Here is a 12,424-nt window from a genome sequence, read left to right as displayed (position 1 = left end):
AACATTAAATATTTATAGGTAGCTTTAGATATGTATGTCGTAATCTATATAAACATTTCATATTTGGTCCGATAAAAAAAACATACTGAATCAACAGACATTACTTAGTCAAAAGTTCGGAAGGAAAACTAGTCTTAATGGTGTAGCTGGTAGACGATAAGTAAATCATTAGTTAAGTCATCGGCCAAACGATCCTCTTATCTAATTCGACTCGTGTTTTGGCTTTTTTTAGATCCACCAACAAAAAACTGTTTGCACAATTGTCTCCAGCCACGTATCCATGTGCCTGTATTACGATTGGCCAAAGCCTAGCTAAAATGTGGGTTGGGAAGACGTGCAAATTTTATCTCGGCTTCGGCAAACTCACAAACAAAAATCAAGTCACATAAGGCAAATCAAACACCGAAATACATACGCGAGTAGAGATTCGGTCATTATTTGCTGTTACAAAATGCGTATCAACACGCCGAGGCCGGGTGAAAGTTACAGGACACTGGTCAGTGGCGATAAATCGTATCTTCGAATCTGTATTGACCTTGGCCGGAAGAAAGTATGATCATCGACGAAGAAAGTTGACTATCAAACTATGTATATGTATAAAATTTGACCTTAAATATAATTTTTTTTTTTCGTATTTATGTGTAGTTGTGTACATATGTATTTTTATAAGACACTATAAAACAATGATTAGATACTGATTGTTCAAATGGCATGTACATATGTACGTCAATACACAAATGCACAATGTATGTATTTATGTATGTACATATGTAGAGAAGCCGCAAGGAAAAACCAAGTGTTTGAGATAACGGAAATATCAAAAGTGTGACACGGAATACTAATGAATAATACACGCGTAAGTACACGGAAAATGAAAATGGAAAATTGATAATGAACTGTGAACAAAAATTATTACACCAAACAGTTCAAAAATGATTCAAAAACAGATATTATAAAGTAATAATACGATAAAAACTTTTTTTTCAATAAATGATCATTTTTTAAACCTTTCCTAGTCTCCCACTATTTTCTAATTTGCTACCAACTAAAACCTAAATAAATCAAACATATTTAAATATATGTATATATGGGGTCTACCTCACGGGCCCGAATGTGAAACGCCCGAAAACGCAAATATCGGAAGGCAAAGATCGAAAATCGAAAGATCTTAAGTCGAAAGATAAAAAAGGGTGCATGGTAAACGGTACATACTCACTTAATTTGCGCGAGCAGGATACAACAGTAACAAGAGGAACAGGCTTTTCCTCCCTAATTCTGCGCGCGCACAATACGGGAGGAAAAGTCTGTTCCTCTTGTTCCTGTTGTATCCTGCTCGCGCAAATTAAGTGAATATGTACGTGAGTATGAACCGTTTACCATGCACCCTTTTTTTTATCTTTCGACTTAAGATCTTTCGATTTTCGATCTTTGCCTTCCGATATTTGCGTTTTCGGGCGTTTCACATTCGGGCTCGTGACAGAGACCGGTATATATGTCACAGTATTAGTGTTTATTCCGGTTTGTTCATGAACATACTAGTTTGTTCATACACGAACTATTGGTTTTAGTTTAAGTGGTTAAAAGGTATCTTCAGAATCACCAGGTTTCACATGAAACTTTTAGCTGTCAAAACTTTTGAGATGTCAAAACGCAAAGCATTTAAAAGGGAATCACAATACAATTCCTGTTTCTGCTAATTTTAAATGAAATATTACAACCCCGGGTAAGGATACATACATACATACATAGAGGGTAGGACAAATGATTGAGAATACTTGAACTTATAAGCCTAATAGTTTGTGCACGAACAAACTGGTTCGTTTGTTAATTTGTTATTTTGTGTACACTAAAACTGGCCAGATTAGTTCATGTATAAACAAACTAGTATATTCATGAACAGACTAAATGTACACTTGGACTGTAACATATACATAATAGCGGGGGGCGCTAGGTAATGTATATATGTAGAACCAAAGTTGCTAAGGCCTAATAATAAACAAATACGTATAGTACATTATGAAGTTACTAAATCATAATTATAATTTGTATTGATGAAAATTTCTTAAGCATATTCCAAACAAAATTTTTGAATTTTTAAACGTGTGTATTTAAATATCTATCGTTGACCAAACCGCGCAAAATGGCAAAGTTTTAAAACGATTGGAAGAATGTAGGATATAATACATATATTGTCAGACCAATGATCGATGTGAAATATAGAAGAGCCTTGTAATGAGTTAAAAAAGAGGCTAGTAAAAATAGAGAATCGGCGAATTTTTCGTACTAAATAAAGCGACAAGCAAACAAAATTTCGTAATGACTGCGTAACAAATTAATAATGAATCAACAATAAAATGCAGAATCGAATATTTGCCAGTAGTTTCGATTCTGCTTTTGTATAGAATAAAAAAGCGGTATTGATTTTTCCACGAACATGAAAATTTTGACCACTGAGTATTTTCAGCGCGTATCGAATACTTTGCATACGTATACACATATCCAATTATAATACAACCTTATAATGTGACCGTAAGTAAACATGTATATTTGTAGATACTTAGTATGCGAAATTTGCATAATGGCAACACCAAAACCGAAAATTTAAAACGAGACAACGGTTTGTTATGATAATGTGACGAGAGGGATCTCACCTGTGCGAAGAGGCGCGCCTCCAATTTTCACGTCCACGTTCACAAGGAGAGGCCGAATGACCTAAGATGCTGGAATGCGATTATAATGCGGTTTTGAAGACTCCGTTTCAATGAGTGCAATTTGCAATCAGCAATCGGAAATTCGAGTTGGTGAATCGAGTATAAAGTCTTGCCCGGTTCACAAATACACACAGAACTGCGTCCAGCGCAACTGCACGCCCACCACCCACAACAATCCTACACCGACTAAATGTAGACAGAAAATTAAGTATTCCCTCGACCAACTTGACGACTGCGATCGGATATGTTCGGCAAACTACGTTGCCGAGTTCAAATAACGAAAGAGTCGTAATATAGATATTTATCGGCCATGCGTTGTTCTTTAATGGCTTGTAATTTTGGTAAACGGATTATTGTAAAATTTGCAAACGCGCGCATGCCACAAAAATCGGAAAAACGGAATATCTTATACCCGAGTTCTCGTTAGTACGATGTTCGCTTTTGATTGATGGAGTTTTTGGGTGCCAGATGTTCCGTGATCGAGATTTTATGCATAAATTCTGCCAAAATAATAATTTATATATATATATATATATATATATATATATATATATATATATATATATATATATATATATATATAATTATTTATATTCCTTAAAAATTCTTATTATTAATTAATAAACTTTATTTTAAAAATATAATTCCTTTCAATTTATTTTTCTCATTTTGAACCCACGAAAATCTTGTAAAAACACACCGTATTTGTTACTCAAAAAAAGTTGAAGAGGAAAAGCTTCTATGCTATGCATCGTTACATATTTTTTCTTTCAGTAAAAATGTGAGGAAATTTTTCAGTTTATAAAAGTAATTCTAATTTGCATAACTACTTTAATTTTACAAATCATATACGTATATAATATCGTTAATCTGTGTTTCTTTGTGTATGTGTGTTTGTGTAAGATAACGCTCGCCGCACTATAATAATCGTTTTGATTCGACATACATATGCACGTCACAGCTAAAGCACTGCCAACAAAACGTACAATATATTATACATAATATACGAATATAATAACGAAAGAAAAAAACTTCTATATATACTGTTTGCTCCCAATGTTTGCTCTAGGCTAATAGATGGCGCTAAGTTGATGAGCATTTAGCGCCATCCATTAAAAAAATTATTTAAGTTATTTTTCTATTAGTGTTTTATATTGTTTATATGTATGTAGGTTGGTAGGTAGATTTTACCTTTTTTGCATATTATACAATTAAATATATTTAAAAGGCATTTGAAAAAAATTCGACCGCGTGCGGATAGAACACAGGACCGGCACATTTGTTTTATTACTTTATCTATGTACATACATACATACGTAGTAACAATAGATGAAGTTTTGTGATTCGAAATTTTTTTATTTAATAACTTAATATGCCAATACCCATGTAATATTTCACTGGGTACAACACCAGTGTATAATAAATATTTTATCCATACATACACTTAAAATATTGAAATAAAAAGTATAGGACATATGTATATTTATTAAATATTACATATTTATTAAAATTAATAAAACATGAGTGCCTTCTTGAAGAGTGTTAATGGAAACCTCTCTGGTAAATGTAATTAAATTAAGATTGAGTGTTAAAATACATATATAGGTTATATCATAGTTATCAATTTAAATTTATTATTTATTTTGATTGTATTTTGTATAATTAACAATTTGCTATTAAATAAAATAGCATTTTGTAAATCAAACTCTGTAGATATTATTTGCACGAGTTGTTTGATCTTACCTCAGGTCGTCTACCAAATAAAGATGAATATTTGTTTGTTTATTTGTCCCCTTTGCAATTTAGACCACTTATATAAAAAAGAGGTGTTTTCCACAGGTGCTCAGATTTATAATAAATATCCTGAGTATATTAGAGTCGCTGATACGTTAGTGTTTTCTTAAAAGTTTAATGAATACCTTTGTGGATGATTAAGATAAATTAAGATTAATATTTACATACGCTATATTATAATTGTGTTTTATATACATTTTCTGCAAAATACACATATGTATGCATATAAATAGGAATCTTTGCACATACATACATACATATATGCAGATATATGCATATACTGTTACATATCTTTGTACTGAAGTATCCTTGACAACGTGAAATATAAACACAGAAATAGACTACTTGTCAAGTTCTGTTATATTTTGACACGTACAAGTATATTCTTTAAACATGAATGCTCTCAGGTATGATAATATGTGAATGTATAATGTTGATGTTTTAAATTTGATAATAAACGATTGTTATAATGAATTTTGAATAGTGATTTGAATCCAGTGTCACGATGGTTGGATGTCTTAGGTTCAACCGAGCACAATATTTGCACATTACCGATGAATGTAGCATTTGCAGATTTGAATTGTGATTTAGATTTCAAATTGGTTGTAGCAGATATGGGTCTGACAAATAATGTGTCTAAACTTAAGGTTCATTTATAAAACTTCATTTTATAGATTTTATTAATGACTACGTACAAAACATTTTATTCCTAAATTGAAATATATATTTTATCTTCAATAATATTTCAGGTTTTTAAGGGAACATCAATAATAAATGAAATAATATTGCCAGATATACCAACAAGTATAATAAGTTTCTTTACAAATGAAACCCTACCCCGTAATCCGCCCGTAATAGCAGTATCAATGTGCTCGAGCGTTTATATATATAAAAACATGAAACTATTCTATAAATTTTATTTACCACCTCTAGAAATACTTGCACTAGAATTGGAAGTTTGGCGCCAAGTAATATGTTATTTAAATTATATATAATATTTCGCATTGCCTATATGTAAATATTTTTTGTTATTAACATTATTTAATGTATTTTAGTTGTCTGATATACATATAAAAGATGATGAAGCATTGATCAAAGTAGTTGAAAAATTAAGTGACGTACCTTTTTCAGCATTAACTGCTCAATCACAACACTTATTATCGTTGCCTCCTGAAAAATATATCAACTTTGTGAAACAGCATTTCGATTTTCCAATGCAAAAAACTTCAGTCATCACGTGTATGACGACTTTGAATATGAATTCAATTGACAAAGATGGAGTGGCATGTCTTATATTAGGAACTGAAAACGGTGATATAAACATTTTGGATCCACAGACGTTTACAATTTTGCATCAAGTATTATTTTTTTAACATATGTATTATTAACCCAAGTTCCAGAAATTTTATCACAAAATTTGAACCTAAAAAAATAGAGAAGAAATAAAAATATAAATTAAATTAAATTACAGTCATCAGGCAAATAATATAAAGTTATTCGGGGGTCATACATACATACATACATATGTTGTGATAAAATTTCCATCTTTATTCATAATGTTTTGAATAAAATTTTGCTTTTTTATTATTTTCTTCAAATAATTTTCTCAGGCTAGAGTGCATAATACAAAAGCAACTCCTACAATTATACAATCATCTGGATTATTCGATGTTGAATTTAGAATAATAATTGCAACTAGGCAAGGCTGCTGTTTTTTAATATTCTCATGATATCACTCTGTAAATTTATTTATAAATAACCGATCTAATAATATTATAGAGAAGGATCAATCTGCATTTTACGAAGAGAATGGCTAGAGGGCAAATGTTTAGTTCAGTTATCATCGTTAGTTGTAGGTTTAATCATTACTCCTGGTGATAATAGTATTGTTGTAGCAAGTATGGATAAAACATTACAATGTTTTAGCAAGAAGGTGCTTACCATTTTTAAAAATCATATTAGTATTATGACTGTTATTATTATCTTGTTATAATAATAGAATATGTATTACCTTAGAATGTATGGTGAATGTGTATTATTTTATGACAGGGTAAAAGAAATTGGTCATTAAACTTGCCTCACACAGTGACTACAATAACTTTAGTGCAATTGGGACACTTGGGAGTTAATTTAATAGCAGTCGCAATGACGGGTGGTCTAATTCAATTCTACAATGGAAAGAATCTTGTCGATTTATTTCAAATTCAAGGTGTTTACATATTATGTATACTTTTTTATTGTATGTATATATGTAGGTTAATAAAAAATTCATATAATTTTTTTCCTTTAAATATAATCAAATTGAAGATACAGTATCCGTAATGAAGTTTGGTCAATTAGGACAAGAAGAAAATGTTCTTGTCTTGATCACTTCAGGTAAATTAAATATAATGTGTAAATCGTTGATATTTATATACTTGTTTACATTTTATGTTTTTTCCTGTTTGTAGACGGAGGACTTAGATTAAAGATATTGAAAAGGACTGCTGAATTTAATGTAAATAGTATCAATGATTTGCAAAAAACTCACCCATCTTTATCAGCTGCTCAACAAGCTCGTCCTTTGCTGGTGCCAAAAAAGTCTAAACTATTTCTAGAGCAGGCAGCTCGTGAAAGAGAACAATTTATTCGTACACATGATCTTTTTTAAGCTTTGTATATAATATAATATAATAAATATTATTTTAAAACAATATATTATTAAACATTTTTTTAGCTATGCATGAAACTTTCCAGCGAGAACTCTGCCAATTAAGATTATATGTAGCAAAAGCAACAGTGGAATCTATGCAAAATGCCAATAATTCCTTGAATATAGGTTCGTCAGAACCATTGAAGTTATCTGCAAAGGTTATATATTTTGTAAATGTTCAAACTTTTGGTGATTTTTTTACAACTCAAATGCAATAAACGATAGCGTTCCAATTTTATATAAACCGATATATTTATATATCCAATTGTATAATATGTGGTCCAATTTTACATAAACATTATAATAATATATTGTTTATTAAATATGAAATAGCATTATCACAATAAAAATATTGTGATGAAAAAATACGACAATAATTTGTTTCTTAAATTGAAAATACATTCAATTTTGATTCGATTCTTTGTTTGAAAACTACAAATTGGATTTATTTTTGTAGATTGAAGGACTGGGACCAACGTTTAATATTCATCTATTTATTGAAAACCTTTCGGTTGATAAAGCTGTGGCAAAATTGTCACTTTTATTTGTGACTGATTGTCATAATTATAAAGTGTCAACTCCATATATTCAGGTCCGAAGTATTCTTTGTTCTTAATTAATCTATGATCATAGTCATCTGTTTAATATAGTATAATAATGTTTTCGTATTTAAAAATGTTGACATACTTATTTTATAGATTCCTATGCTAGTTCCGGGACGTCCATACACTTTTGCAACTCAAATAAAAGAAATATTCACAACAACTCAGACTGAAACGGCTGAAGATTGTGAAGCTAACAATGACAATCAAGAAGAAAGACCATCTCTGAAAGTTATATTAATAAAAGAGGGACATGTTCAACCACTACTAGCTGCAACAATACATATTCCTCCGACTGACCCTCTCATGATGCCTTTTTAACACCCAAATTAAAATAATAATAATAAATAAGAAAAATATTAAATGCTGTATTGTATTAAAACTTCATATCAATTATTTAAATCAAATTTTTGTTCATAATATTTTTGTGTATAATTTATATTAGTGTCAGACCGATAGCACTGTTAAACAAATATTTTGTTACAGGAACAATTCTGACTGATTCTTATGTAATTTTACCTGCTGAATCCGAAAATGCCATCAGAATTTGTCCATTAGCTTCTAATATTTTTTGTAATTGTATGTTTTAATCCCAAATTAGCATATCTTGTTAAATTCTTCAAATTTATAATTTTCGAAGCCGCTTTAAAATAATGATCTTGAGACTTGAACCTTTCAAACGTTTTTTTTACCTGGAAGTCAATGAAAAATCTAAATAGCACGTTTCTTAATTTTTTTGTTGCATTGCGCAAAATGCTATACATATACCTAATCAAGGTAAACTTTTTGTAAATTGTTAATATTTTAAATCATATCTTATCAATTGTACATTTATGTTATATGTCTTATCAATTGTACATTTATGTATACGTACATATGTATGATTATGGGTTTCTAAATACATAGATTACTGTGTAATGTAAACCAGACAATTTCACATGAGAAATATACTTCGTTTGTATATCGAAGGAAATAAAAGCACTTGTTATTATAAAACTGTATTTATTTTCTTATATGCAAATAATGAGTTTTCATTGTTTTATGTTTATTTTTAAACGTCGCTTGGTCTAGTTTTAAATTTGTTTTTAGTAATGTTCTTTAGAAATTTGAACACGTCAAATCAGAAAATGACATGAAATGAAAAAAATAGTTTGGACATATGTACATACATATGTACAGCGGCGGGTCGTGGATAAGATATCTGGGGGTGCTGCGGTTGATTAAAAATAAAAAAAAATGTTTATTTGGATTACGTTTTACTATTAACATTAAACATATTAAAATTAAACAGTATACATATGTATTTTTATTTCATTACTAGCTGAACCCTGGCATGCGTTGCAATGCCATAATAACACATGCGATTCCCGTTCCCGTTCCCGTTCCCATTTGTCGGAAAAACGCAGGTAGCGAACACTTTTGAAATTATTGCGTTGCAATGACACTCATTCCCGTTTTTCCCGTTTCCGTTCCCGTTTTTTCCCGTTTTTTTTCACAGTAATCTTACCGGACATGCACACAACAAATCCTGAAAGTTTCATTGTAATCGGTTCAGTGGTTTAGCAGCCTATTCGAGACACACACACACACACACACACACACAGACATTAATTTTTATATATATAGATAAAATTGAGTCTTCCGTCTTTTTTCCTTGAACAAAGGTCTTCCTTTTCGTTAAATTTTTCATTGTTCATGATCATTTTTTTTACTTTATCTATGAGCGTAGTTTTCAATTGACAGCATAGACAAAGCCGTCAATCTTTCCTGAACCATTGTGTTTCTTATATATGTCTGTATTCTTTTTATTGACGAAAAACACCATTCTGGTTCAGCGTTAGTCATAGTAGTTGTAAGCAAAATTTGAATTAGTTTTGTTATTTTCTCAAGAAATTGTTCGCAAAATAAATTTTAACGGTGTTAATAAATCATTAAAGCTGTGCATTTCTTTCCTTGACTAAAACACTTTTAATTAATTCTGAAGCTTTTCTTTATCTAGAATTGAATATGATTCAACGGTTAGTAGTAGATCTTCCATTGGCATTTTGTTTCTGTTTCATTTCTTTTAAAGCGAAAGCAGAAGGAATGAGAAAAAGTGACAGGTGTCGGGCGCTCGCATATAACGCAACACGAAATACTGTCGGGAGTGGCAGTACGAGACCAAGCTTCTGGCTGCGAGCGCCCTCCCCGCGCTCCTCCTTCGCCCACTCGAGCATATTCCATCGAAAACCGTACTGCGCAAAATCATAAACGATGCCTCACTTTCTGATATTAGTACCGCGATATATATGATAATTATTGGATGTATCGGTGTGCGGGCGAGCTTAATACACGCTTAAATTGTATTGATATTTTCATATAATATACATAAATTTATGTATATTATAATATTACATTTTTCTAAATTTGCTTAGGGGTGCTGCAGTTATGCAGCTGCATAATACAATGGACGAGCCGCCACTGCATATGTATGTATGTACATACTATTATATATATAAAAACGGACTGTCGCTAAATATATTTGTATATTTGTATATTTGTATATTTGTATGTATATTTGTATATTTGTATATATGTGACGGACGATCAACCGTCAACCAGTATGGGGAACAAAATTTTTTTTTTTTTCATTTTTTTCATTTTTTTCATATTTTTCATATTTTTCATATTTTTCATATTTTTCAGTTTTTTCATATTTTTCAGTTTTTTTCAGGTTTTTTCAGTTTTTTAATTTTTTTCATTTTTTCAGTTTTTTAATTTTTTTCATTTTTTCAGTTTTTTCATTTTTTTCATTTTTTCAGTTTTTTCATTTTTTTCATTTTTTCAGTTTTTTCATTTCTTCAGTTTTTTAATTTTTTTAATTTTTTCAGTTTTTTCATTGTATATTTGTATGTATATTTGTATATTTGTATATATGTGACGGACGATCAACCGTCAACCAGTATGGGGAACAAAATTTTTTTTTTTTTCATTTTTTTCATTTTTTTCATATTTTTCATATTTTTCATATTTTTCATATTTTTCAGTTTTTTCATATTTTTCAGTTTTTTTCAGGTTTTTTCAGTTTTTTAATTTTTTTCATTTTTTCAGTTTTTTAATTTTTTTCATTTTTTCAGTTTTTTCATTTTTTTCATTTTTTCATTTTTTTCATTTTTTTCATTTTTTTCATTTTTTTCATTTTTTCAGTTTTTTCATTTTTTTCATTTTTTTCATTTTTTCAGTTTTTTCATTTTTTTCATTGCCGGGGGCGCTGGCGGCGCCGAAGGCGTCAGCGGCGCTGGGGGCGAAGCCCCCGGGGTGCCGAAGGCATCGGGGCGCTGGGGGCGAAGCCCCCGGGATGCCGAAGGCATCGGGGACGCTGGGGGCGAAGCCCCCGGGGTGCCGAAGGCATCGGGGGGGCTGGGGGCGCCGGAGGCGTCGGCGGCACTGGGGGCGAAGCCCCCGGGGTGCCGAAGGCATCGGGGGGGCTGGGGGCGCCGGAGGCGTCGGCGGTGCTGGGGGCGAAGCCCCCGGGGTGCCGAAGGCATCGGGGGGGCTGGGGGCGCCGGAGGCGTCGGCGGCGCTGGGGGCGAAGCCCCCGGGGTGCCGAAGGCATCGGGGGTGCTGGGGGCGCCGGAGGCGTCGGCGGCGCTGGGGGCGAAGCCCCCGGGGTGCCGAAGGCATCGGGGGGGCTGGGGGCGCCGGAGGCGTCGGCGGCGCTGGGGGCGAAGCCCCCGGGGTGCCGAAGGCATCGGGGGTGCTGGGGGCGCCGGAGGCGTCGGCGGCGTTGGGGGCGAAGCCCCCGGGGTGCCGAAGGCGTCGGGGGCGTCGGAGGCGTCGGCGGCGCTGGGGGCGAAGCCCCCGGGGTGCCGAAGGCATCGGGGGTGCTGGGGGCGCCGGAGGCGTCGGCGGCGCTGGGGGCGAAGCCCCCGGGGTGCCGAAGGCGTCGGGGGCGTCGGAGGCGTCGGCGGCGCTGGGGGCGAAGCCCCCGGGGTGCCGAAGGCATCGGGGGTGCTGGGGGTGCCGGAGGCGTCGGCGGCGCTGGGGGCGAAGCCCCCGGGGTGCCGAAGGCGTCGAAGTTTCAATTCCTTTTCGAAACCACCCGTTGAAATCAACGGGCCCAACACTAGTATCATTATAGTATTAATTATATGTGATTGAATGCCTACATATATAATTAGTAGTAGTAATTAAATATTATGTATATGTTACAGTTGAAGTGTATCTTCCAGTTTTAAAATATTTTAACTACTTGGAATATATTCTGTCTAACCCATGTAAGTTGATTCATATGGCGAGCTACATTCCAACTGGTCAAAATATGTATATTACAACTGAAAATATATTTCAACTATAATAACAGGTCAGATGGAGAGGTTAGATTTTCGTGAAAGCGTCACATTTTTTTTTTAACAAATTCTTAATTATCGTAATATGGTACTCATTACCTTTATTTGTAATACCTAGCAAATATTAACGCATTATTGAATTCTAAAGCATTCTTAAAAACATCAGATCTTTCAAAACTCAACCGTTATATTATAACTGGCGGTCGTTGTTGAAAGTGTATTTGCGCTTGCATAGGTTTTCCACCACAAATGAAATATTTTCCATTTCAAGTTTAATATTTTTCATTTTAAATTAAT

General features: G+C 33.3%; 2 protein-coding genes across 3 annotated transcripts in view; one reads left to right on the top strand and one right to left on the bottom strand.

Moving 5' to 3' along the window:
- Exn (Ephexin) overlaps window positions 1–2,961 on the bottom strand; it is a 47,367-nt gene extending 44,406 nt beyond the window's left edge. Inside the window, exon 1 of one of the 2 annotated variants that reach the window (XM_077437032.1) lies at window positions 2,652–2,961. The gene's annotated coding sequence lies outside the window, so the exon portion shown is untranslated. The remainder of the gene's footprint in view (window positions 1–2,651) is intronic. The other variant, XM_077437033.1, reaches the window with a different exon arrangement.
- A 1,937-nt stretch (window positions 2,962–4,898) lies between these two features.
- On the top strand, window positions 4,899–9,457 carry BBS1 (Bardet-Biedl syndrome 1). The gene is made up of 13 exons (XM_077436685.1): window positions 4,899–4,912; window positions 4,990–5,152; window positions 5,255–5,473; window positions 5,561–5,863; window positions 6,116–6,204; window positions 6,285–6,438; window positions 6,555–6,714; window positions 6,813–6,881; window positions 6,956–7,135; window positions 7,222–7,355; window positions 7,655–7,789; window positions 7,896–8,117; window positions 9,425–9,457. The coding sequence occupies exons 1-13, from the start codon at window positions 4,899–4,901 to the stop codon at window positions 9,455–9,457; spliced, it is 1,875 nt and encodes a 624-aa protein (XP_077292811.1).
- Window positions 9,458–12,424: the final 2,967 nt, after the last annotated feature.

The sequence above is a fragment of the Arctopsyche grandis genome, chromosome 8 (assembly GCF_051622035.1).
Source record: "Arctopsyche grandis isolate Sample6627 chromosome 8, ASM5162203v2, whole genome shotgun sequence".
Classification (NCBI taxonomy): domain Eukaryota; kingdom Metazoa; phylum Arthropoda; class Insecta; order Trichoptera; family Hydropsychidae; genus Arctopsyche; species Arctopsyche grandis.
The sequence above is the reverse complement of the archived record's forward strand: the minus strand, read 5'-3'. Positions and strand labels throughout refer to the sequence as shown.